The following is a 25,492-nucleotide window of genomic DNA, read 5'->3' as shown; positions in this document are numbered from 1 at the left end:
TTCATTGGATCATGCACACGCATAAGGCTGATGGCGGGCCGGCGGCTGATGCAGCGAGGCGACTGCCTGCCGCTGACAGGAACCATCAATGTCATAGCCGCCACTCCCGGCGTCTCGGATCCAACACTCCGTCCGATCTGAGGCTCGATATCCGAATCCTCGCCCACCTTCCTTTCTTTTTCCTCAAAGAATATTTGGCTCGCTATGGAACCCAGAATAATGTTTTCTACGCCAACCTGACTACAAATCCTTGTTCTTTCTCCGACCCTCCTTGCGCTTAACTTACCGCCCATCGCCGACGCCGACACTCGACGCGACGACCACCCCGGCATTTCCTATCAAATTCCTGCGTTCAAGAGTGTTGCGCGTCCTGCGCGACTGGCATCATGGACTACGCTCGCCTTCGGGCTGCAGCGCTGAATCATGGTGAAGACGAGGAGGCCGTTACCGTCGACACGCGAGCCCTCATCGACAAGGTTCTGGCTCGATACTCGGGAGAGTGGACCACGCTCAGAGAACTCATCCAGAATGCCGCCGATGCCCAGGCGACCACGGTCAGGGTCAAATGGGAGACGTTGCCGTCGACTCAAGTGCCCCTCCCTGCCACCACCAACCAGTCCGACATCATCAGGCATGTCATCGCCCACCACACACTGAAGCGGCTCGTCGTTCAAAACGATGGCCAGCCATTTACCAAGACCGACTGGGCGAGGTTGAAGAAGATAGCAGAGGGAAACCCAGACGAGACGAAGATTGGCGCATTTGGCGTTGGCTTTTACAGCGTCTTTGCCGATTGCGAGGAGCCCTTTGTCAGTTCTGCCAACGAGGCCATGGCCTTCTACTGGAAGGGCAATGCGCTCTTTACGCGGAAGATCACGCTACCGCCTGGCGAAGGAAACTCCGACACCACTTTCGTGCTGGACTATAGGAGCTCGACCACACCTCTTCCAAATTTGCTCTCGGTCAGCCAGTTTCTTGCCACCAGCTTGACATTTGTTGCTTTGCAAAACATCGAGTTTTGGATAGACGACTGGAAAGTCCTGTCGCTGCAAAAGAAGGCGTCTCCGAGTATAGACATTCCCATTCCGCGCGATATCGAGACCAAGACCAAGGACGGGCTCATGAAAGTGTCAAAGGCGGACCGCACAAGCACCCAAATAGACGCCACATTCATGAGCGTCATAGGTTGGAAGCCACAGGCCGCAGCTTCCACCGCCAAATCCAACGAGTCGTATGGCGCTGAGTTGCACTCGTTGAAGACATTCTTTTCTCGGCTCACGGCAGGCTCGTCGCGAGGCAAGGCGGCGAAGGAGGAGAAGGCGATTCAAGATGCAATCGCAGAGGATCTCACAGCTATATCAACATCCAGCATCTTCCTTCGGGCAACTTCGGCGCAAGTAACCACCAGCGTCACTGGCTCATTTGCTGCTGAACTAGAAAGGGCGACCAAAAAGCCCCCTCCGAAAGTGACCAAGATATCCATCCTGACTTCTTCCTACGACGAGGCCATGGCTTCGGCGACTTCCTCATTAAATCAGGCTACAAAGATAGCAGACGTCTTCGCCTCCGTTCTGCCCAGCAAGAAGCCCGGAGGCCGGATATTTATTGGTTTTCCAACCACGCAGACCACCGGTGCCGGGCTGCACATCTCTGCTCCCTCGGTCATTCCCACGGTTGAGCGGGAGGCTATTGACTTAAACGCTCGCTGGGTGCGCACTTGGAACATGGAGATGCTGCGTGCCGCCGGCATCATGTCGCGGCTCGCTTTTACATTTGAGATGGCAGATCTAAATGACAAGCTCAAACGAATGTCCGAGTCCAGCAGCAGCAAGAAGGGGCCAGGCGTCTCCCCCGCCGATGCGCAGAAACTGGTCCCCCAAGCAATGCACATTCTGAAGACATACACCTTCCAGGACTCGACGCCGAGTGCCCATGTCGCCCGGCTCATTGAGGAGGCATTTTGGACCGCTTACAAGCATGCATCTATCGAGGTGTACTCCTCTCGGGGAGTTCTACCCACGACAAAAGTCCGGAACTCGTCTGATGAGATCGGTAAATTTGTGGGGGGAATTCCGGTGGTCCTGAAGGATATGATGGAGGCGCCCTTTATCAAGAAACTGGTAGAGTTTGGACTGATTGAGGATATCACGGTCGATGACATCTGCCAGGAGCTTGGGGCCAAGGCGCTTGACAAGGACCAGCTTCATCATTTCCTTCAGTGGATCACCAAGAGCGCGTTCGAGGGGAAGTTTGACCGTCCAAGTGTCCGACGGCTCTTGGATGTCACTGTTGCGACAATCTCAGATGGCGGCAACTCGGGCGATATCGTCGCCTTAGGACCCATCGAGAACTATCTCAACAGCAAGATCCCAGGAACGTTTCCAGTTCCGCCGACCACGTTGCCAGCCGCCTTTACGGCCGGAATCCAGGAGCCCCGGTTGCAGGCCCTGGGCTGGGAACCTCTAGGCATCGTTCCTTGGCTTCGTTTCCTGATCAGTTCCGCGTCCGGGAATGCTGACGACCAGAACCTGACGAAGTCGGACCAGTTCGCTCTGAAGGTCCTGACTGTTCTCTCAAAGAATTGGGATAACCTGAGCCCAAGCTCCAAATCCTCAGTCGTGTCGGCGCTGCAGAACATCACGGTTATGCCGACCAAGGCGGGAATGAAGAAACCCGCCGAGTCCTTCTTCCCGTCTGTGAAGCTGTTTGACGACCTTCCGACGCTTGAGGGCTGTGCCAATCTAAAGGAGAAATTCCTGGTCGCTCTGGGTGTAAGAAAGACTGTCGATCTCGAGACGATTTTCACCCGGCTGTTAAGCCCTTCGCCCGCGGCTGGCAGCAGCGCACAGCCGAGATGGAGTCATATGGAGCTGATCAAGTATCTCACTTCGGTGAAGGACGACATTCCAGAAGCCGATATGAAGAAGCTCCGCGAGTCGCCGCTGTGCCCTGCCGAGGCGGGTCCCCGCGGGATGGAGCCCACCAAGGGCTCGACACGGTTGTACAAGGTATCAGAGCTCTTCGAGCCCAGAGACTCTCTGCGAACATTAGGACTGCCCATCTTGCATTGGCCAGGACCGCCAGGAAGTTTCAGAAATACAAGCAACGAGGCCCGGTTCTTGTACTTACTCGGCTTGCGTCCGCACCCATCTGTGGCGGAGCTCCTCGGGATGATGGCATCGCCAGACGAGGACCTTCGCACCAGCGCCATAAAATATTTTGTAGCTAACCATAGCTTGAACGGGTATGCATCATCTGACATCTCGGGCACCGACAAGGCTATCCTTCCAATTGAAGGCAACGGAAAGCAATTGGTTCAGCCGTCCGCCTGCTACACGAATGAAAAAGCCGCTATCTTCGGATACAACATACTGAGAAAAGACTTGCATCAACACGCACTCAAGTTTGGCGTTGCGCGCGATCCTCCAATCACGGGCTGTGTGGAGAGGCTTATTGCGAAACCGCCTCAGGACCGTGCCATGGCCATCACTCTGTTCGAGTATTTTGCTACCCGTCTGGGCGACTTGGGACACCACCACCTGACCAGGTTGAGAGACGCGCCCATTGTTCCCGTTCTTAGGCAGAAAGGCCATGAACACGGGCTTGAAGAGAAGTCCGGGTCCACGCTCACTCATATTCGTCCTCAGCATTGCTACTTGGGAAGCTCGTCAACCTACAAAGACATCTTTGACTTTGTTGACTTTGGTCCTGACGCCAATGCATTCCTGTTCAAATGCGGCGCCAAAAGCGAGCCTACGAAGCACGAGATTGCCGAGCTAGCCTGCAGTGAACCGGCGCGGTTGCTAAGCACCCTGCAGAGTCCGGAGAGGTACCTCAACCTCATCAAGTCCCTCGCTGAGGACCTCGGGAGCCTGAAAAGAGACAGGGTGCTGTTCAAGAAGATGAAGACTTCGGCATGGTTGCTGGGATTCCGCGAGATCTCTTCGGGGAAAGGTAAGGAGTCGTACGAGGAGGAGGAAGAGGCGCCCATCAAGCAGTACCAACTCGCGACCGCCACCGACATTGTCATCCTAGACGACTACATCAGCTACCGGCTTTTCAAGCAAGCGCTGCTCTGCGCCCCGGAGGAAGATGCTCTCGAGGCTTTCTATATGGCCCTCGGTTCCGAGACTCTGGGCAGCAGAGTGCAGGAGGATATCCGGGTGGGTCCGCGGACGGCGAACCAAGAGGGCGCCGAGTGGCTGCGGAAGCACGTGCTAGAGCGCTCGAAGCTCTTCTTGCACGAGTACTCCAAAGACAAGCGGGATGCGATCAAGCACGACACAAGATGGCTCGAGAAGAACTTGCAGGTGTTGTCGGTCGCTTCGGTAGCACTGCGGCGGGTGCTCAAGGGCCACGCCAAGGCGCACCAGGAGAAACGGTCGGCTGCTAGTTCGCAGACGGCTTACGGATGGACCCTCTATGTCTCTGCCGAGGGCAAGCCCGACATGTACCAGGTCGGGCAAGCTATCTGTCAGCTCTTGCTCAACCGGCCCAACCAGAACGCCTACGTTTTCTTCGAGCCATTCCTCAAGCTCGGCCTGCTCGATCTGCGCTCGCGCGGGTATAACGTCGACCGGATCCTGCGCGCAAAAGCCGCCGAGGCGAGACTAGCCGAGGAAGAACGGCGCAAAGCGCTCGAGGAAGAACAGAAACAGATTGAAGAGCAACGGAGGCAATGGGCGGCTGCCCAAACCGGGGCGGCCGAGGCGGCGCGCGAAGAGGTGCGGACACCGCAACGAGACCCGCGGCCTGGCCTCATGCCAGGCAGTTTCGAGGATTCCCCAGACGACCGGCCCCTGACACCGCCTCCCAAAGAGCAGCACAACAAGCCCAGGCGGGGCGCCGGTAGTCTCTTCTCCAATCTGACCCGCCGGCTCGGTTTCGAAATGGGCTCGGACTCGCAGAACGAGTTGGATAAGTTCCTGCCCCCGGCACCACCACCGCATGAGGATCCTGGTGTTGCCGCCGTCGAAATTGGCAAGGGCAAAGCAAACGGCGCCTCAGACGAGCAGCACGACGACGGTCGCGTTACTAACCCGGCCATCATCCACCAGAACCTCCTCAACGCAATCCAATCCACCCGGCCGCACGACTCGGCGAGGCTCTTCTCCCCGCCGCACCAGACCGAGGTGAAGGAGCAGGCGACGTACTGCGACTCGACGCCGGCGCAGAACATTGTGTTTGCGGCCGACGCGCCGGACGGCATGCGCGTGTTTTTGCATCGCAGCCTGGCCGATCGCGGAGGCAGTGGCGGTGTCAGCACGTTCTTTGCTGAGCATATCGACCCAATCGCCAGGTTCGAAGCTCTCCTCCGCGACGTGGGTGGTGTGTACGGCCTGCCGGTCAAGGCGCTGCATATTTTCTGTGATGAGGCAGGCGGCACAATCGCGTTCAACAGCGGCGGGGCTATCTTCTGCAATTTGAGGTTTTTTGAGCAGCTCCATTTTAAGAGGATGGAGGGGAATGCGGAGGGTAGGGTTGAGGCTGGGACTTGGTAAGCATCATTACTGTTTCTTGTGTAACCGCCCCTTTTTCTCTGAGGGTTGTTGCTGACGTTCTGCTTCACTTCACGTAGGTGGTGGGTTGTCATTGCCCATGAGCTGGCGCATAACCTGGTAGGGCCGCATAATTCGGAGCACAGCTACTATACGTGAGTCCGACCGATATATCTCGTTCCAGTTGGGCATGATGGCTGACTAGAAACATGGGTTTACAGAGAGTCGTTTGTCCAACAATACTTCCCCAAGATGATGGCCAAGGCGATGGCGTGGATGAATACCGCCGCTGCCGCTCCTTCTGCTGCTGTTGGTCCTCCTGCGCCTGGTCCGAGTGTTCAGAGGACGGGAACTCTTGGGGCTCCGCCGCCGTATAGTCTGCTTGACTAGCAAGGTATTTGAATGGGTTGAGGCGATTGTCTGGGAAGCGGGCCCAAGGCGGGCGTTATAGAGGGTGTTTGTTTTATTTGTATTTGGTATCCGCTCTGGACCTAAGGTTCTCCCCGTCACTGCTTTGTTGTTTTACCATTGTCTTGGCCGTTGATCGGCTGACCTAGCTTCGTGTGCCGTTGGGTCGGACAGAGGATACAGGCCGGGGTTGCATGGGCATGCGTGGCATACAGCTGCATGGGTCAACATGTGGTGTTACTGTAGAGGGGTAGAGCGGGATCATACATACATTACTGTGGTAGACGGCTCCTTAGGGGTCAGGGAATATCAGTGCATGTTCGCCTGCTTATGGAGACAATTGTGGTGAGCTGGGCCGGCCTTGGTTTCGGTCTTCTCGGTATGTTTTCATGGCATGATCGGTGAATTGGAGACCTCGGGAAGACGGTTTGTTTCGCCATCTCTCCGAGTAACGGGCGGGTTCCGAATCTGAGTGTGATTAGATGGTTGATTTGTCCATTACTGCACCTAACTTCCTAAGTAGCCCCTTACCAGTCCCAGCAGTCAAAAGGAACAACAGTAGAATTGAACTGTTAGCTCAAACCTGTCATGCAGCGTAGGCTTTTACCCCGCTTCGCACCCCAGAACATCACACCGAGCCAACCCCGAATTACAACCGTCCTGCGACACGCACCATGTGGAGTGCCGTTGCCCTGTGTCACGTAGAACCAAGTACCGAATGCTTGCCGTTCCCTGGATGATTGAGCCGGCTGCAGGCGCAATGAGGAGCCGGATCTGTTTGCTGCCTGTTCTTTGCAAGAGGTGAGGGGCAAGTGAGGAGGAGAAAGGAGGAGTAGGGGAGTTCCAGCTTGTAGGAAGGAGGGAGGAGGTATTGACTGCATGCTGCATGAATCAGGCTGGAAGCTGCGGCAACAGCACGCCCTCAAGGTCCTTCCACGGATAGTAGCGCTCTGTCTCTGCTCCTGCCGGTTAAACAAGTTGTTGGGTCCCAACATAGCACGACATCTACGGTTCCGTATGGAAGCAGCGGCACTACAAATTGGTCGTTGGAGATACCAATTCCAGACTCGTACAGCTGTCCTCGGGCTGCTCGCCCAATCCCGTCCGACACCCCTCACTCACGTACTTTCCGTGTCCAAGTCACGTTCGGTTCCATCGATCGACGGGGCCACAGCACGGCCGCGGCGGTTCGGAGACCAGCGTGTGGGTGGACTGAGGTTCGGAGCGGCGCATTGACAAATGGGAGCTTGGGCTTCTGAGGAGCTGCGCGAATCGACACGCTCCAGAAGGCGGCATTCCCTCCGTCCCGACGAGCTACGCAGCTCCCTGATCTGGTGATCGGATTCCACTCCATAGTAGTGCAATTCCGCAGAGAGGGGCACCTGTAAACTGCACATAAATATCCCGAGCCTGCTCTCCGACTGGATGAGTCCTTCCTTTCTCATTCATCCTTCTCGTTTGCTGCGTCATTGATCCGAGTTACAACTCCGGATACTTACCCCTGTCTCTGCCTCGAATATAAAAGTCAATATCTCCTGTCAGGCTATCTACGCTACCAGACTCCCTCCATCTCCATCTGCAGAACACATCCGTCACAATGGTACTTATTACTCGATCCACCTCCCTCTTCTCGTCTCGAGTGCCCTCTCTCCTTCATCCCGTCTCGCGGCCCAGCACCTGGCGGGCTGCGTTGCACACACATGCTAGCACACTAGGGAGCTGTCTTCTGAAAAGGAGCGGGCCTCAATTGCATCCACAAATCTCCAAGACGTCGACTCGCCTGCTGACAACTCAACGTGAAAAGGTCAAAGTCCTTGCTGTTCTCTACGACGGCGGCAAGCATGCTGAGCAGGTAAGACATCATCTCGGCTTTGCTCCCATATTCCATACCTCCATCCGTGCCGCCGGCAACCCACGAGACACTTCGATAAGATGACCCTGCGGCTATCTTCAACCTGGATTGCGGGGTAGTGTGCAGTTGTGGCGTCACAATTACAGGGCCTGCAGGGGTCCTTTCGGGGTCTTCGGAGAAGTGGGGATATTGCGACAGCGGCCCGTCTTGGCGATCTGTTCGGCACGCGACAAAGACGCAGCGTTGTGGGGCCGTTCCTGGACCCCGGGAACGCTGGAAAACGGCATGGTTGGCTGCTTGGCTAACTCGAGAAATCGTCTAGGTTCCTGAGCTCCTCGGGACCACTGAGAATGAGCTCGGCATTCGCAAATGGCTGGAAGACCAGGGCCACACCCTGGTGACAACATCGGACAAGGAAGGCGAGAACTCGACCTTTGACCGGGAGCTGGTTGACGCCGAGATCATCATCACCACTCCGTGAGTGTTCTCCTTCGCTACCTTTCGCGCCTGCAACGGACACAGTACTTACCACACCTCAGCTTCCACCCCGGCTATCTGACTGCTGAGCGCCTCGCCAAGGCCAAGAAGCTCAAGCTCGCTGTTACGGCCGGCATTGGGTCTGACCATGTTGACCTCGACGCTGCTAACAAGACCAACGGCGGCATCACCGTCGCTGAGGTTACCGGGTCCAACGTTGTCTCGGTTGCCGAGCATGTCGTAATGACTATCCTGTGCTTGGTCCGCAATTTCGTGCCCGCCCACGAGATGATCGAGCAGGGCCGCTGGGACGTTGCCGAGGCCGCGAAGAACGAGTTCGACCTCGAAGGCAAGGTCGTCGGCACGGTTGCTGTGGGCCGCATCGGCGAGCGCGTGCTGCGCCGCCTCAAGCCCTTTGACTGCAAGGAGCTCCTCTACTACGACTACCAGCCTCTGAGCCCTGAGAAGGAGAAGGAGATTGGCTGCCGCCGGGTCGACTCGCTCGAGGAGATGCTCGCGCAGTGTGACGTGGTGACCATCAACTGCCCTCTCCACGAGAAGACACGCGGTCTCTTCAACAAGGACCTCATCGCCAAGATGAAGCCCGGCTCCTGGCTCGTCAACACAGCCCGTGGCGCCATCGTCGTCAAGGAGGACGTCGCCGAGGCCCTCCGCACCGGCCACCTACGCGGCTACGGCGGTGACGTCTGGTTCCCCCAGCCCGCCCCGCCCGACCACGTGCTGCGCACCGCAAAGAACCCCTTCGGTGGTGGCAACGCCATGGTGCCCCACATGAGCGGTACCTCACTCGACGCCCAGAAGCGCTACGCTGCCGGCGTCAAGTCCATCCTGCAGAGCTACCTCTCGGGCAAGTTTGATTACCGGCCCGAGGACCTGATTGTACACAACGGCGACTATGCCACAAAGGCGTACGGTCAGCGGCAGGTAACCGGGCGGTCTTGAGGGGTTGGAGAGTGAAGGGGTCAACACAAACTGTACATAGCGTCGCGGATCACTTTCCCTCGAATTGCGGGGTGGCTTCTGTAGGACTGTTTTATGAGTTATGAACACAAATGTTTTCATGTCCAACGTGTCTGGGTCCACATAATGTTCGTAGTCAAACGGCGTGTAGCTTCGAAACCAACCAACCGGTGTAAGTAATATTAAAGTCGACGCTGTTATGATATTGCATCTATTATGCGTGTCTGGTATACCAAGAACCAGACGGTGTGCCGGCCCATGCGTTTCTCCCAGCCCAGATCCCAGATCATTGCGTCAACAGGGCGTCAGTATATAAACATCTGATCCAAGCGCACCGTCTAAGCAAGGTCCAGCCTTCGCGGGAACAGCAAAACCCAGTGAACACCGTTCCGCATGTATAACGGTCACCTACCCCTCCCCCAACGCCAGAATTTCCACCACCTCCCGCTCCCGTCCCCGCCCTCGCTCGCCTCCCTTTTGACGAGGTGATTCCTCGCCCTCTGAACCCGCACCCGGCGGAGGTAATACACGGGCACGCCGGCGACCACGAAGCCCACGACGATCAGCGTCTGCAGCGGCTGGGCAAAGACGGCCCTGCTCAGCAGGAACAGGCTGACGCAGCAGAAGATGATGGGCGTCGAAATCCACGCCCGGTAGGGACGCTCAAGGTTGGGCTCACGCACGCGCAGGACGATGAGCCCGAGCACCGTGATGAAGTAAAACGTGTAGCCGGCCACGCCGTAAAAGGTCACGAGAGTCGAAAACTCGCCGACGAGGCAGTAGGCGGCCGTCAGCGAGGCGTTGAGCGCGAGGGCCGGGATGGGCGTGAAGAAGAGGCCCGTGTCCTCGTCGCCGAATAGCGAAGCGAGTTTCTTGGTGAGCCAGGAGCGGGTGCGGATCGTTGAGGTGGAAATGGCTAGTGGTTCCTCGGTGCCGGTTCCTGTTCCTAGTCGGCCAAAGAAGGACGGGATGTAGCCTTCTTTGCCGGCCACGTAGACGAGGCGGCTCGAGGTGAAGGTTGACGAGTTGAGCGCGCCAAAGCATGAGGCTGATACGATCAGCGCTAGTACTAGCGAGCCGGCCGGCCCGAAGACCTTGGCGCCAAAGGTGACGGCGACTGTGTTGGATGAGTTGATGGTGTCAAACGGCAGGACGAAAAAGTAGGCGATGTTGGCGAGGATGTAGCTGATGATGACGAGGGGCATGGCGGTGTGGATTACGCGCGGGAGGTCGCGGCTCGGGTTGCGGAATTCGCCCACTACGTAGTTGGTCTACCAAGGGAGGCATGTCAATGGGGCAAACGAACGGTGGGTGGGAAGAGGCCGGCGTAACTCACATTATCCCATCCGTCAAAAGCCCACAAGCCTGCGTATAGCGCCACAGCCCAGGCCGATGGGTCCATCTTGGTGCCCTCGAACCAAGCATGATTCTTCCAGTCCGTGTTCGCCGTGCCCGAAAATGTGTATCCCGTAATAGCAACCACAATCCCTATAACCGTAACGCCAAGCAATGCGACAAACTTCAAAAACATGAGCATGTCGTTGATCCGGGTCCCTAGCCGGGTCGAGACGCAGTTCAGAAATGTGACGAGGAACAACCCCACCAGCGCAACCGCTTTGTTGATCCACGGACTGACCGTCTCCGCCTCAGGCCCAATGAAGGCCCTCACCAGGTACTCGCCCATGATGATGGCGACGATGGCGTTCCCGCCGGGCTTCAACACCAGCACCGCAACCCACGTGAACAGGAACCCCGCCAGCTCTCCGAATATCTTGGAGAGATATATTTGCGCTCCTCCATTGAGCGGTATTGCTCCGCCCAGCTCCGCGTAGCTCGCCGCGCCCGTCCACGCCAGAACGCCCGCGAAAACCCAGATGATCAACGCCGCCCCAGGGGACCCGGCGTTCACGTTGACCTGGCTCGGTGACGAGAAGATGCCAGACCCAATAATCAGCCCGACAATGAGCGACAAGCCATTCAGATACGTCAGCGTCTTGTGCTTCTCAAGCGAGCCGGCCCCAAACCCGCCGCTCGCCAGAGTCGCCGACGTCGGGGCGCCGAGCGGGGCATATCCGGCAGCGGCGGTGGAGGAGAGCGGGAAGAGGTTGTGCGCGAACTCGAAGGTCGAGGACACGGAGGAGAAGGTGCGCGCGTGGTTCTCGGGCCGGCCGCCGCGAAATGAGGCGGGCTTGGCGCTGTCCAGCGGGTCGTCCCGCTCGAGGGAGGCGCGCCGCGACGACGAGATGCTCGGTCGCGAGTCTGTCTCGGTCGTGGCCTCGCTGGGGCTGGAACTCGCGAGAGAAGCTAGTTCGAGCGAGTCGCGCGCATCGGGCTGCAGGTTGGAGTAGAGCGGCGGCATTGCCGGGTTGGGCCTAGGCGCGGTGGAAAGAGCGGGCTTGTGCGTGCTCGCGCGAGCTGGCTTTCCCCTGGCCTTGAACTGGAGTGCTGTTGAACTATTCCCCCGATAGTCTCGTCAAGCTGAGAATCATGACGGTGGAAGTTGGTAGGCTGGGACCAACAAGGAGAGGAGAGGGGAGAGGGGACGGCGCCGGAAAAAAGTGTTGTGATTCTGGCCGCTGTCAAGGGTCGGGTCGATAATGTGGTTGGTGGTTTCGACTGCAAACTAACAGAAGCGGACGACAACTGACGTCTTATGTAATTATTCACTAGATTGGCTATGCGTCTGGTTATTAAAGATGCGCTCTTGCTGTGAAAACGCTGAGACAGAGAGGGCGCCGAGTCCGTGCCGGCGAGTCGAAGCAAAAGGGGGGAAGAAGGTTGATCTGTTCGAGTCGAGTTTTGCGGTGTATTGACCATCAAAAGGGGTCCCTTTGATCTCACCAAAAAGACAGGAGGACAAGCCAAGATCCACCGTTGCCCCTGCCCAACGACGCCAATTCTCGGCACTTCCAATTGCAATTTTTAGCACGTTTAGCGTTTAACGTTACACCGTGCGACCCTTGTTTTGGCCTAATCCGATACAATCGATAAGCCATCTGAACCGCCTTCTCGTCGCTGAGCGATCTTGTGTATTTCGGGACTTCAAAGTATCGACTGAACGATGGGCATGACGGTAGTTGAATGAGGTTGTTCAGAGGTACCTAACCATGGACACTCTGGAATTACTTGGGTACGGACAATTGCAAAAGTAGTACAGAGTAACGTACCTCGCAATGTACCCGTACAGTACACCGTACGGAGTATTGTAACTGAGCGTGGGTGGCCCGTGCAGACAGGGTACAGGCCCCACTTATTTTCAAAGCTCCGTCTCTGAAGCTCCAGCGCATGCATATGAGCAACTGATCGTATGACAAAGTATGGAAGCTATATCGAAAGCTTGAGGCTATCTCCTTTACCTCTGCAGCTATCTTCAACCATGTAACTCAATCACAATGCCGCTGATACTTGGGAGGTCAATTGGTCGGTATTTGGCCAAACCGGGCTCGGTCCATCTCCGCCATATCTACCGACGAGATCTTTGGCTTCCGAGCTACGGCCGATGCCCCTCGCCTCGATGGTTCAGCGCCACTGCTGCAAACTATGCCGATGCCAGATTGGACCTTCCTGCCATTGACAAGAAGTGGCAGCAGAGATGGGCGTCGATGAATCTTGCTTCTGCTCGCGAGACCGATGACCCCGTCACTGCGAGCAAATACATCCTGCCCATGTTCCCCTATCCATCGGGTTACCTGCACTTGGGTCACTTGCGCGTTTACACCATTGCCGATGCCGTCGCGCGCTTCCATACTCTTCAAGGCCACAATGTCTTGCTGCCCATGGGCTGGGATGCTTTCGGGTTGCCCGCCGAAAATGCCGCCATCGAGAGGGGCATCAACCCGGCCACTTGGACGAGAGCGAACATTGCCAAGATGAAGGAGCAGCTGCATATGATGAATGGGTCGTGGGACTGGTCTCGTGTACGTACAAGCCGAGCAAAGCATGGTTCCGTTGCTGACAGCTTGCCGCTCAGGAGCTGGCCACCTGCGACCCAGCTTTTTACAAGCACACCCAAAAGATCTTTCTGCTCCTGCACGAACAAGGACTCGCCTACCAGGATGAAGCCGAAGTGAACTACGACCCGATTGACAAGACGGTGTTGGCAAACGAGCAAGTTGACGCGAACGGGTGTTCGTGGCGGTCAGGTGCCAAAGTCGAGAAGAAGAAGCTAAAGCAATGGTTCCTTCGTATCTCCAGTTTCCGGGAGTCTTTGCTCCGAGACCTGGATTTGTTGGCCAAGGATGAGGCATGGCCTGAGAGGGTTCTGGCAATGCAAAAGAACTGGCTAGGCAAGTCAACTGGCGCTACCATCAAATTCCCGGTGCTGGCGTTCGACCACGACATGCACACAGCGATAGAGGTCTTCACGAGTCGGCCGGAAACTCTCTTCGGGGTACAATATCTGGCACTTGCATCGACCCATCCAGCTGTCACTTCGCTGGCAAGTAAAGACCCCGAGCTCCAAGCCTTCCTCGACACGCTCCCTGGACTACCTCCCGACTCCAAGGTTGGATACCTGCTTCCTCACATCCGCGCCATCAACCCTCTAGCATACCACGAGGCAACGCCCGAGGCCACCAAACAGTCCATTCCCATCTACGTCGCGCCGTATGTCATTGGCGATTACGGCGAGGGCGCGGTCATGGGTGTTCCGGCACATGACGTCCGCGATCATGCTTTCTGGAAAACCCATCACTATGACGCGCCCGTTCGGTTTGTACTTGCGGCATCCGAAGACGAATCGACAACAGCCATGCAAAACGAACCATTTGTTGGCCACGGCATCATGACGGAGCACAGCGGCTTGTATAGGGGCAAGTCGTCCGAGGAGGCCGGTCAGATGCTGGTGTCGATGCTTGAGGCTTCTGGACTTGCGAAACCGGTGGAAAAGTGGCGCCTCAGAGACTGGCTGATTAGCCGTCAGCGGTATTGGGGGACACCGATCCCCATTGTCCATTGCGAATCATGTGGCGCGGTGCCCGTACCTGATGAGCAGCTTCCGGTGCTGCTTCCAGAGGTTGATGAACACTGGGCGGGCAAGAAGACGGGCAATCCTCTCGAAGCCCTTAAAGATTGGGTGAACACGTCATGTCCGAAGTGTAATGGCCCTGGCAAGCGGGACACAGACACGATGGACACGTTTGTGGATTCCAGCTGGTACTTCATGCGCTTCATTGATACGCACAACACTGGCTCTCCGTTCTCGGCCAAAAAGGCCAAGTCTATACTGCCCGTTGACCTCTACATAGGGGGCATTGAGCACGCCATCTTGCATCTGCTCTACGCTCGGTTCATGTACAAATTCCTCATGACGTCCCCTTTAGTAGCTGGGGAAGGAGAGGCGTCAGACGAGGCTCACGAGCCCTTCCGACGGCTAATCACCCAAGGCATGGTGCACGGCAAGACATACAGCGACCCATCAACCGGCAGATTTCTTAAGCCAGATGAGGTCGACTTGAGCGATCCTTCAAACCCAAAGGTTGTTGCAACCGGGGCGGCAGCCAACGTCAGCTATGAAAAGATGTCTAAGTCCAAGCACAACGGCGTCGACCCCACCAATCTCATCGTCCAGCACGGAGCCGACGCGACGCGGGCGCATATGCTTTTCCAAGCACCCGTCAGCGAGGTACTTGACTGGGACAGCGAGAAGATTGTAGGCGTGACCCGCTGGCTTGGCCGGCTGCACAATTTTGTGCTGAGGCTCGGACCAGCCGCAGCAGAAGACGACATGGTGCCATCACCGAAAGAGTACTTTGAGAACACGCTGAGCAAGGTTGATTCAATGAGTGCGCAGGAGCTGGCACGGTGGGATGTCGATGTGGCTGTCTGGCGCGAGGTGCAAAGGACGATTGGCTCGGTCACGGCGTCGTACGAGAAGGTGTACGCGCTCAACACGGTTGTGTCGGATCTCATGAGTCTGACGAACACAATTCTGGGGGCGAACGAGGCGAGCCTGCACATTAAAAGACAGGCCGCGTCTGCTCTGCTGCGCATGATGGCACCCATCACGCCGGCTTTTGCCGAGGAGTGCTGGAGTCTACTGCGGTCGCAGCAGCCCTCTGAGAGCGGGTCCATGTTCCGCGGCGAGGGAAGAGCAATGTTCCCTGTACCAGACGGGACGCTCGACCTGCTGCAGCCGAGAAAGCAACCTTGTGCGGTGCAGATGAATGGTAAGTTGCGCTTTGTGGTGGATATACCGAAGCCAGGGGTGGGAATGACTCGGGACGAACTGAGGGGATGGGTTGTGGGGGAGATCTTGAAGACGGAAGAAGGCAAGGCGAGGTTGGCGAACGGGTCGGTTGATGTTGCAAAGGCGAAGAAGGTTATTGTTATTGGCGACGGAAAGCTGGTGAACTTTGTATTATGACAATGTACAACAAATAGCGGCATTGACCGCATTATAGACTGTATGTACATATAATTAGATGTAAACTGTCTCTTCCCACTTACCCATTCAGTGACATGCCGCATTATTCAACCTCTTGTCTGCACAAATACACACTCCTCCCCCTTCCCTCGCCCCTAACAACAACCTCCCTCCCAGCAATCTCAACCTTCTCAACCCTGGCATTGGCGCCTGGCTCATCCCGCCAAATCTCCACCGTCTCGTACTTTTCCATATCCCTCCCCTCGATTCTCGTAGTAGAAGCACCATTTCCCTGCGCAAGGGCCATAGTAACGACCCGAACGGCCTGCTCCCACCCGCCAACCTCCAGCAGCACCCGTCTAGGGGGGCGGGGCGAGAGCAGTTGCGCAATCTCTAGGATACGCGCGTAGAATGCATCCTCTGGTCGGCAGCCATAATGGTCGGGGTGCTGGTACCCGTCCCCCGGAACGAGCGCCGTCTTGGGCTCGTGGTTGCGCACCGAACGGGCTGTGTCGGTGGCGAAGCCCCGGGGGGAGATGTACGGCGGGTTGGCGGTTAGGAGGTCCCACGTTTTTGTTCTTGTTTGGTTGGAACTGGGACCTGAAGAAGAGGATAGGGAAGAGAATGTTTGGAGGCTTTGGAGGAAGGTTGGGGAGAAGATGTCGGCTTGGTAGAAGGCGACTTCTGCTTCTCCCTCTTCAGTTACCGCGGGAGGAGGGAGATGGCCTAGCCGGGCGTTGTGATGGTGGTTCTGGCGGGCGAGGGATATGGCTTTGGGGGAAATGTCGATGCCGAGGGCGGCTATACGGGGTGGAATGGGTAAGTGGTTTGGGGGCTTCAGGAGGAGGGAGGTTAGAAGCAGGGGGATGCAGCCTGTTCCGGTGCAGAGGTCTAATATGGAAAGGGGGTTGAGGGTTCCTCTTTCTTTGGTAAGGAGGGAGGCGAGGTGAAGCGTGTAGGCTTCTGTTTCGGGTCTGGAGCAGGCGAGTTAGAATTCTGAGCTACTGGTATTCAATGCCTCCCAAGTCAGGAGCTATAAGTGGGAACCTGCTGTACCTGGGAATCAAAACGCCCGGTCGACATTTGATGTCGAGATGGCCGAACGGCTGCGTCCCGAGCACATACTGCAAGGGAACCCCCTGTCCACGCTTCTCACAGAGCTGCCACACGCGCAAACCAGGTGGGATGGGAGACCTGGTGTCTCGGACATGTTCGCAGATCCAGCGCAGCTCGTTGGCGGCCGACTGCAGGTCTCGACAGGCCAGGAGGAGCAGGGTGGCCATGGGCGAGATCTCCCTCCGGGCGCGCCAGAGGAGAGAGGGAGGAAGGCGGGGCATGGCGACTTCAGTTCCTTCTACACTCCCTGTGGCTACACTCCAAATGGACCTACCGGGGCGATTAGCTGGTGCCTGTTGTGCCTGGAACTTCCTGTCCCAGGGCTGGAAGGTGCGTACTGCAGATGTCTTAGGAGTTAGGACTGGAGGTTAGGTAAGTTGTGGGCTATCGGTTACTATTTTGCAATATCATTGCTGGAAATCTTCCATGGATCTTTAAATCACTGTTTCAGGCGATAATCGAAACTTTGCAATATCAATGTACTCATCCGTTGTTGATCCGAGTCTCAACAAACTGAGAAATGGATTCCATATTGGTTTATCAGAGCATCTGCGCATGGGCAAGGCTGATATTGGCTTCATGCTTCATAATTAACGTTGTATCCGATAAAAGCATAGAGTAACGTTATGCATGCGGATCTAACTCGGATCTAACACCGTTGATGCACGTCAATCGCCGACGTCAGGGCCCGGATCCATTCCACGACACGGAACCTGCCCTGACCACTTCCCGTCACCATGCTACGCCACCGGACATTGCGGTCTTGCCAGTCGTCACCTGGAATACCGGTACACCCTCGCCCGCCATGACAATACACAGGCTGGTAGCAACGCGCACATGCAGCAGGTGGGGGTTTGGCACGCAGCGGAGGGCCCTTGCGACCAAACCGCCTGTCTTGCCCTTGGCGTGGGAGCATAGATGCCCGCCGCCAACGTGCCCCTGTGCGCCGACGCCCGAGATGCCCTCGGGGTTTGAAATTGACCATGAAACGGGCATCCATAATCTCATGCCCAGTTACAACCAGCACGTGTTGGTGTGCACCGGCAAAGATGACTGGCCAAGCCGCATCGAGGATGACAACGGCGGCGACAATTTGGCCGCCGACCTGCGCAAGCTGCTCGGCCGTGGCGGCAAGTACCACGACGTAAGCCTTTATCTCGTCTTGCATGGCTCTGCAAATTTACTGATCAACATGTGACGGTGACAGGACTGCCACCACGTTTCGGTTCTCAATTCCTCGTTCCCTTCCTCCCCGTCGTCCAGGGAACAGCCCGAGTTGCAGACCAGCTCCGTCTACCTCCTCCCCATGTTCAAATACGTCCCCTATGTGCCCCGCGAGTCCTCAAACAGCGTCGAGGCCCTTGTGAAAGGCTTTCTCCTCGCGGAAAGGCTCGACCCCTGGCATGACAAGAAGCCGCACACCGACCGGGACAGGCTGCTCCGTAAGCCCGTCTACCAGGGTTTGCTGCGGGGTGTAAGGGACGTGCGCGAGGTGGTGGTGCTCATCTGCGGGCACGGCGGCAGGGACTATAGATGCGGCGTGTACGGGCCGCTGTTGAGGGGCGAGTTTGAGACGAGGCTGCCTGAGCGCGGGGTGCAGGTGCTCAAGGGGCCGGTGGAGGTTGAAGGGGGAGCGAAGCCGGCTGCGGAAGGGAAAACGGACGCTAAGGAGGAGAGAAGAGGGCTCGCTGCCCGCGTCGGGCTGATTAGCCACGTTGGAGGACACAAGTGGGCAGGGAATGTGATTATCTACCTGCCGCCGGATATGAAGACGAAAGACGGAGAGATACATCGGCTAGCAGGCCATGGGATCTGGTACAGGAGAGTCGAACCGAGACATGTTGAGGGCCTCATCGAAGAGACGATCCTAAACGGGCTCATCGTTGGGGAGTTGTTTGGGGGTGGCATCAGGCCGGATGGGGAACCTGTCTGGGGAGAGGATCTGCGGGTTGATATCCCTTGGTTACCATGGAGTCGAAGTAAGGAGTTTGACAACATCAGACGCTTCTGACAGGGGTCCACTTCTGGTTATGGCCAATGCCTGGCAAGGACTGGCGAATGCAATTGTTTCAAGATCGGCGTCAGTTGTGTAAGTACTTGCTTACATACGGAGTAGTACAATGGTAATCTCACAGGGCCGCCGATGTCCAAGTGCCGGTTTCTTCAATCTTGCGGCCCCGAAGCACTGCTTAGCTGCATATTATGCGCTTATCCGGCATCATGAATTTCCCACCAAGAAGAGTGTTCGCATCCATTTCTATATTCGAAATCGATCTTGATTTATCACACCGTCTCCATAATAATAAGAGGAGAGATATCAAGCGAAGACATACATTGCTGATCAAATAAACCATGGATATCCCAAGATGACTCGAGCAGCCATTCATTACTGTCCTCGCATCCCAAGGAGGGGAGCAACAACCTGCTGCTTCCTCACCGCAGCGAGACGACCCTCAAACCCACACACATCATTTACTTCCGCTATAAGACAGTCAATTACACTTCCAAGCGCGCTACAACACCAATCCCAACGACAACAACAACATGCATTTCACACATCATCAGCCCGGTTACTCTCCCACCTTACCGAGGATGACCAACAACAGAAAAGTCATCATCACCAACCGCCCCATAACAACAAGAAAACCCGAACCCACCGATTCCTCCTCCTCGCCCTTTTGACTCTACCAGCCCTGTCCCTCCCCATCTTCCTATCCTCCTCTCATTTTTTATCAAAACCCAACACCCTCAACCCAACCACGTTCACGCCCTTCACAATCACCTCCCGTGAGGAGGTATCCCCGACAGCCTTCATCCTGACCGTCGGCCCCCCTTCTTCTTCCTCTGCAGATGTGATCCGCCAGGCCTGGCACCAGCTCGGCCTGTGGTCGGTCGAGATCAAGCAGCCGCAACTGCAAGTCGCAAGGGAATACACGCCCTTGCCACCGGAGAATGGTGATGGGGATGAGGGGGATGCGACAATGCGATTCCTGATCCGCCGTGTGCATGGTGGCGAGGTGTCGTCGTACCTTGCTCGTTTGAGGGTCGGGGATATGGTGGAGATTAGAGGGCCCCGGGGTGGGTTTGATGTGCGAGCTAGGTTGGGGGTTGGTGGTGATGGCGGTACTGCTGCTGCTGGTGGTGATGGTGGTGGTGATAGGGACCGGACGGAGGAAGGGGGAAGGAGGGAACTTAGGGCCGGCGGAGAGGGGGAGAAGGAGGTGAAGGAGAAGAAGAAGAAGGTGGTCTTCCTGGCAGGCGGGACGGGGATAGCCCCGGCTCTGCAAGCCGCCAGGCGGATCTTATCTGCCCAGCCCACCTCCTCAGGGGTGGAAATGGAGGTAGTCTGGGCTAATCGGAGAAGGGAGGACTGTCTTGGCTGCGAAGGGACGCAGGAACAAGGGACAGTGGTGGCCATGCTGGAGGAGATGCGCGCCAAGTACGGCGACCGGTTCAGGTACACCTGCACCGTGGATGAGGAGGGTTCTTTTATTGATGCTGGGACGGTCACCCGGGCGACGGGTGTAGCGGGCCGCGGCGCGTCAAACTCGTGGTGGCCGTGGCCCAAGCCCAACAACACCCCAGCTTCGCAACCTTCTGCGCTTTTCATCGACTCAGACCAGTGCCGCTACCACTCGGCTAAAAGGCTGGTCGTGTCTGCTGATCAAGACCCCCCCGCTGGCACGGAGAGCGAGGAGTGTCGCTGCGTGGATATCGATGGCAGCCGTGTTAAAGGGGGGAAGAATCTGCTGATCGTGTCTGGCCCGGACGGCTTCATCGCTAGGTACGTCGGAGCCAAGATGTGGGGGGATGGGAAGGAACTGCAAGGCCCTGTCAAGGCCATGGTTGGCGAACTCAGGAGGAAATACCCAAGTCTTGCGGACGAGTGGCTGGTTTTGAAGATGTAGAACGGCGTCTGTACTATATGTGTACATTACCATGGTCGTAGGGGTGCATAGATATACGCGGATCAATGTCAAGATCGCTATCAAAGCTACACCTTTAAGTATCATGACACATGAACCCGGGTTTAAACCCATGCGCAGAATCCACAACGAACTTCCAATTGCTAACCAATTGCAATGCTCTAGCCGCCAACGCCACCCAATGCCTTGACTCTAACCCCCGTCCAACCGCTCAGATCCCCTGAACCTTCCGGTACGAAGGCGGCTTCATCGTCCTCTGGATGACCTTGGCCGCATACACAGGAATCAGCGACATGGCGCCGATGGCAGCGACACGCCAGTAGAATCCCCTAAAGATCTCGTCAGCCATTTCTATCCTCTGGAACCCCACCTCTCACACAGATAGACTTACACAGTCAACACAAACCCCAAATCAAAATACCGCCCCAGGAACGGTATGGACCCGATAAACATGAGAAATGTCCCCAGGATCGAGACCACCATGACCCAGTGCCACGTCGTGATCTCAATGGCAACCATGAGCAGCTCGTTGAGCACCAGCACTGTGTAGCTGACGGCCACCATGCGAGGACCATCAACCTCGGTCAGGACCTGCGACAGGCCCTGGATCAGGCAGCCCTGGTAGATGGACACAAACACCCAGACAAAGAACGTGCGGTACGAGAGCGAGCGGCCAGACGTCAGTTCCTTGTACAGTTCCGGGTACAGATTGGTCAGGTTCTCATCCACGTCCTTATCCAACACGAGGGACAGGACGGGCGCGGCGGTGTAAACAGTTGCGTAGCCTACCATTAGCCAGTCCTACACAGGGGTTATTAGTAAGGTGAAAGTTGGGAAACCGAGGCGGTGCGACGAACCTTGTAAAGACCCTCAGGCTCGAACTTGAGGGCAATACTGTACATGGTCTGGCAAACGGCAATAATCAGACCGCGGTGAATGACAAACTGGGCCAGCTTGGCGCTCCGCTTGTAGCTGTTGCGGCCGTGCCACACAAGCAGCTTGGTCAGGTGGTGGAACTGCTCGATGGAAAAGTCGGCGGCGAGACTGGCCTGGCGGCCTTCCTTGCCGACAATGCCCACGCCAACGTCGGCGGCCTGGATCATGGACACGTCGTTGCCGCCGTCGCCGATACAGCATACGCGCTTCTTTGTGTACTCCTTGATCAGCCTGGCCACCTCGGCTTTTTGCGTGGGCGAGCACCGACAGGCTACTACGGCTGGGAGCAGGACGGCGACCGAGATAAACTCGGTCCTGTAATGCGTCAGGTACATGCCGAGACTCTCGCCGTCGATCAGTAGGCAGGAGTCCGTTTTGCTCCGCAGGAGGTCGAGGTTCTCTTGAGCTGCATCTTTCCGGCGGAGTTTAGCTATTGTGTGAATATACTGCCCCCGGGCAACCAGTTTTGAGCTAACTGCCACGCAGCGTGCAGTCTCGACTTTATCGCCGGTGAGCATCCAGATTTTGATCCCAGCGTTGCGAAGAAGCTCCAGCGACGGCTTTACGTCTTTTTGCAGCTTATCTTCTACGCCGGTAACGCCAAGCAGCTCCAAGTCATGCTCGAGGTACCGTGATACGACGGCCTGCATTCCGGCCTCACGACCGCTGATGGCCAGGGATGCCTCCTGATACTTGGCGGCAAATTCCTGGTACTCAGCTGTCGACAGGCGTTTCCTGCCTACAACGAGAGTCCGAAGGCCTTCACGGGCCATGTTTGCCGTCTCTTCTTCTAGCCAGTCGTTGGCTGCGACGATGGAACCCATGACGGTGTCTGCGCCTTTCTGGTAGAACCAAATCTCGCCAGTGCCGATGCTTGGCACGCCAGGTTGCAGCTTCTCGTAGAATTGCACTATGATACCCATGCGCTTGCCTTCAGAGGTGAAAGGGAAAATGTCCAAAATGCGGACTTTGACCACGGTCCGGCCGGTCTCGGGGGACTCGAGGGACATTCCTTTGCGGTCACGATATGCCAGACGAAGGCCAACCGATTCAGTCCAGCGCACAATGGCAATCTCATCTGGCGAGCTGGCCTGATATGATCTCACCATTTGGCCGTTCTCCTCTTCGGTGGTTGGGGTTACGTTGTGGCACAGGGCAAGCGCAAGCACAACATCGCGCACGCGGGAGCCAATCTCTCGGCGGGTCCTTGTCGCTCCCACGTTTGCTGCTGCCGTTGAATGCGACGACGATGGAGTGGCAAGCGTCGCGCTGTCTGATCCGTTGACTGAAGGTGGTAAATGAAAGCCTTGTCTCACGTAGGTTGAAACTTCGTCCATCGCGTCGTTGGCGTATGATACCGTGCCCACGTGGACCTTCTTCATCTCCATTTCATTCTGGGTCAAGGTCCCCGTCTTATCACTGAGTAGATATTCGATCCGGCCGAGGTCCTCTGGGATGGTGCTGGTCCGCACAACGGCACCGGGTATTCCCGGATCCCTTTGGATAAACCAAGAGTAGACACTCTTGCCAAGATCGAGATTGACCCTCAGGCTGATGGGTACGATGGTCGAAAATAGGACCAGGAACCTCATAATCTTGACGTACCAAATGCTGCCCTGGGTATTGCCAAATCCTTCAAGGGCGACCAGGATGATGGACAGAGCAAGTGTGAGGAAGCAGAGTATCTTGGTCAGTGAGTTGATCTCATATTCCAGGAGACCAGTCTTGGAGCGAGACGGTGCAGTGGACAAGGCTGAGCGCGTCTGAGGCCCCGTGTAAACAATGACGGCTAGGGTTGTGGCATGGGACGCGATGACGGTATTGGCCCATGCAGTGTTATCAATCGACAGCGGCGCCGCTTTCACCGGGCCATCACTGGCTTGCGAGTATGCGGTGGTGCTCATGACGTCCTCCCTGGAAGGTAATAGCTCCAGGGTGCCCACGAACTCATTTACCTTTTTGTCTGGCTTGCCGCCAGTGACTCGGAGGCAGACCAACTCCTCAGTGGCCAGATTCTGTGAGAGTGGAGATGCAAGTCGTAGCTTCCAGTCAGTCTCACCGTCCAGCTGGTCTGTTCTGATAAATGTCTCCCCGTTTGAACTACCTTCGGCAGCCTCGTGAAGGTTATCAGCCTCTGACGCCGCGCCCGCCGAGCTGCCTTCCCCTGGGTCGTGATCCAGCAGCAATGCCTCCTCTTTCGGCGCGACCGCCGGTTCCTCGGGTTTGCGACCGGCGGGATCGTTCGACAAACACTTCAAAATGATGACGTCGGCTGGCACACGGTGTCCCTTGCTGAGCTTTAGCACGTCTCCGACCTTGAGGTCCCGAGACTTTTTGCTGATTTCGGAAACACGCCATAACGGAGCTTTCGGCGTACCGTCGCTCTGGGTCTGCTCTTCCTCCTCCTGGATATCTGACAGCCTGTCTGTTTCTGGGGCGAAACGCTTGGACCCTTTCCGCACATGGGAGGACTTCATTCTCTTCCTTGGCCGGATGCTTCCGATACCCTTCCGGGAGTCCTCAAAATTTAGCACCGTGTACTGCTCGGAGTTGGCCTCATTGTCCCTTCTCCGTCTCTCAATATCATCGTAGGCCTCTTTTCCAAGGGTGATGACCAGCACAAATGCTAGCGGGGCAACATATGTCGAGAGGTAGCCGATGCGTAATGCCGGGATCGCCTGCGAGAGCGCTACCAGAAGGAAATACATGTTGAAAAAGAAAGAAAACTCGTTGTAGAGCGTAACGGGCAGGAAACTCCAGGGCGTGTACTTGGCATTGGAGATGACATTGGGCGGGAAGCGTATTGACTGGGATGATCCGACAGCAATGAGTCTCGAAGCCGACGGATCGTCTTCCTCCTTGTCTAATTCCTCATCATGGTTGCTCTGGTCTCGGGCGGACGACGACATAAAACTGGGAAGCCTCAGGCCGAGGATCCTTAAGCCGTCGTTGGCGTACGGTTGCCGGCGCTTGGCGGTACTGGAGCTGGGGCCCTGCCCACTGAGCAGCGGAGCATCGTCACGGCCGGCAGCGCTGGCGTCGGAATGGCGCCGGCTGCTCTCGTCCTGGTCCCTTAGCAGCGCCTCGGCGTCCTCATCGCCGCCGTCATGGCCACGACCCAGCTCTCCGTATGCATTGCGTTTTGCAGTTCGTCGTAGCCCACCCATGCGAAGCGTGCGAAGAGCGATTCTCGGGGCTGTTTGTTCGGCGGTAGCGTCTTCTCGATTTTGCCTTAGTAGACCCCTCCTCGTGGACTGATCGGCGGTGGAGACAGGCTGCGGGTCGAGCTCTTCGAGATCAATATCAAGGTCGGATTCTGAGTCGTCGCTGGGCGAGTCTGGGGGTTCGGCCGCGTGATATGGAGTTGATGGAGGCATCCCGCATGGGTGAGATGTCCAGATGGTAGAGACGGCCGAAGGCTTTCGCTTTTAGCGTCTCGTCTTAGCGTGTGCAGCGCGAGATACCGGTGTTGCCCTTTCCCTCCAGGCCAAGCCTGAGCTTGCACTACATTCGCCTCTTGCCCTTCTCAGCTCAGTTTCTCAGAAAGAGCTCTCCCAGTCCGTATCGTCGCGTTGTGCATATGACAAAGAAGGGCCGAGACCGCTGGAGCATGAAAACTGAGGGCGCTTGGGTAAAACCGTTGCAAGAGGACGAAGCGACGTGGCGGATCAACTCGGTCATACATGCGCGACGCTGCGACGGAAGGCTCGAAAATGAGGTTGTCGATGAGAATTGGATGTCCTGATTCGGAGGCATCGAAAGTTGCCAGCAGCTACGAATAGGTGGTTATTGCATTGCGAGAGGGTTGTTGCGTATGCATCTTGGCTGACCAGGGGTCGCTGCGCCCGACCCGTCATGTATTATCGTATGACGCTGAATTTAGCTCGCAGCCAGCTGCTTATCTGTTAGAGCGCTACAGCCCAGTTCCTGCAAT

General features: G+C 56.7%; 8 protein-coding genes across 8 annotated transcripts; 5 read left to right on the top strand and 3 right to left on the bottom strand.

Annotated features, from left to right (window-relative positions):
• Positions 1 to 386: 386 nt before the first annotated feature.
• Positions 387 to 5,501, top strand: N656DRAFT_714767 (uncharacterized protein; the record flags this gene model as incomplete). The annotated part of the gene is made up of 1 exon (XM_064812000.1): positions 387 to 5,501. One exon carries the CDS (start codon positions 387 to 389, stop codon positions 5,499 to 5,501), a length of 5,115 nt encoding a protein of 1,704 aa, XP_064667590.1.
• A 2,002-nt stretch (positions 5,502 to 7,503) lies between these two features.
• Positions 7,504 to 9,198, top strand: N656DRAFT_770695 (uncharacterized protein; the record flags this gene model as incomplete). Its single annotated transcript, XM_064813793.1, has 4 exons — positions 7,504 to 7,506; positions 7,711 to 7,758; positions 8,081 to 8,235; positions 8,298 to 9,198. The coding sequence occupies 4 exons, from the start codon at positions 7,504 to 7,506 to the stop codon at positions 9,196 to 9,198; spliced, it is 1,107 nt and encodes a 368-aa protein (XP_064667589.1).
• A 422-nt stretch (positions 9,199 to 9,620) lies between these two features.
• On the bottom strand, positions 9,621 to 11,578 carry N656DRAFT_758682 (uncharacterized protein; the record flags this gene model as incomplete). The annotated part of the gene is made up of 2 exons (XM_064813182.1): positions 9,621 to 10,487; positions 10,553 to 11,578. 2 exons carry the CDS (start codon positions 11,573 to 11,575, stop codon positions 9,621 to 9,623), a joined length of 1,890 nt encoding a protein of 629 aa, XP_064667588.1.
• Positions 11,579 to 12,511: 933 nt separating this feature from the next.
• Positions 12,512 to 15,656, top strand: N656DRAFT_782490 (leucyl-tRNA synthetase). The gene is made up of 2 exons (XM_064815772.1): positions 12,512 to 13,133; positions 13,187 to 15,656. The coding sequence occupies exons 1-2, from the start codon at positions 12,609 to 12,611 to the stop codon at positions 15,578 to 15,580; spliced, it is 2,919 nt and encodes a 972-aa protein (XP_064667587.1). The 5' UTR covers positions 12,512 to 12,608; the 3' UTR covers positions 15,581 to 15,656.
• A 213-nt stretch (positions 15,657 to 15,869) lies between these two features.
• N656DRAFT_682546 (S-adenosyl-L-methionine-dependent methyltransferase) lies at positions 15,870 to 16,917 on the bottom strand (the record flags this gene model as incomplete). Its single annotated transcript, XM_064810578.1, has 2 exons — positions 15,870 to 16,554; positions 16,637 to 16,917. Coding segments are annotated over 2 exons (966 nt in total), but the record flags the coding sequence as incomplete, so codon positions are not given.
• A 584-nt stretch (positions 16,918 to 17,501) lies between these two features.
• On the top strand, positions 17,502 to 18,707 carry N656DRAFT_714885 (uncharacterized protein; the record flags this gene model as incomplete). Its single annotated transcript, XM_064812008.1, has 2 exons — positions 17,502 to 17,840; positions 17,904 to 18,707. 2 exons carry the CDS (start codon positions 17,502 to 17,504, stop codon positions 18,705 to 18,707), a joined length of 1,143 nt encoding a protein of 380 aa, XP_064667585.1.
• Positions 18,708 to 18,980: 273 nt separating this feature from the next.
• N656DRAFT_782488 (uncharacterized protein) lies at positions 18,981 to 20,696 on the top strand. Its single transcript, XM_064815771.1, has one exon. The coding sequence runs from the start codon at positions 19,063 to 19,065 to the stop codon at positions 20,602 to 20,604; it is 1,542 nt and encodes a 513-aa protein (XP_064667584.1). The 5' UTR covers positions 18,981 to 19,062; the 3' UTR covers positions 20,605 to 20,696.
• On the bottom strand, positions 20,647 to 25,384 carry N656DRAFT_847436 (phospholipid-translocating P-type ATPase). Its single transcript, XM_064819267.1, has 3 exons — positions 21,480 to 25,384; positions 21,014 to 21,423; positions 20,647 to 20,951 (listed from the first exon to the last, which is right to left on the bottom strand). Exons 1-3 carry the CDS (start codon positions 24,933 to 24,935, stop codon positions 20,834 to 20,836), a joined length of 3,984 nt encoding a protein of 1,327 aa, XP_064667583.1. The 5' UTR covers positions 24,936 to 25,384; the 3' UTR covers positions 20,647 to 20,833.
• Between the last annotated feature and the right edge of the window lie 108 nt (positions 25,385 to 25,492).

The sequence above is a fragment of the Canariomyces notabilis genome (assembly GCF_033297395.1).
Source record: "Canariomyces notabilis strain CBS 508.74 unplaced genomic scaffold N656scaffold_22, whole genome shotgun sequence".
Classification (NCBI taxonomy): Eukaryota; Fungi; Ascomycota; class Sordariomycetes; order Sordariales; family Chaetomiaceae; genus Canariomyces; species Canariomyces notabilis.
This window is presented reverse-complemented; position numbering and strand designations above follow the sequence as displayed.

Excerpts from the sequence above, each read along its gene's own strand:
- N656DRAFT_782490 (XM_064815772.1), top strand. The coding sequence starts at position 12,609 with ATGCCGCTGATACTTGGGAGGTCAATTGGTCGGTATTTGGCCAAACCG. Across the intron at positions 13,134-13,186 it reads GGTCGTGGGACTGGTCTCGT|GAGCTGGCCACCTGCGACCC; the intron begins GTACGTACAAGC and ends CTTGCCGCTCAG.
- N656DRAFT_782488 (XM_064815771.1), top strand. The coding sequence starts at position 19,063 with ATGACTCGAGCAGCCATTCATTACTGTCCTCGCATCCCAAGGAGGGGA.
- N656DRAFT_847436 (XM_064819267.1), bottom strand. The coding sequence starts at position 24,935 with ATGCCTCCATCAACTCCATATCACGCGGCCGAACCCCCAGACTCGCCC. Across the intron at positions 21,424-21,479 it reads AGCCTGAGGGTCTTTACAAG|GACTGGCTAATGGTAGGCTA; the intron begins GTTCGTCGCACC and ends ACCCCTGTGTAG. Across the intron at positions 20,952-21,013 it reads TTGGGGTTTGTGTTGACTGT|GGGATTCTACTGGCGTGTCG; the intron begins GTAAGTCTATCT and ends CGAGATCTTTAG.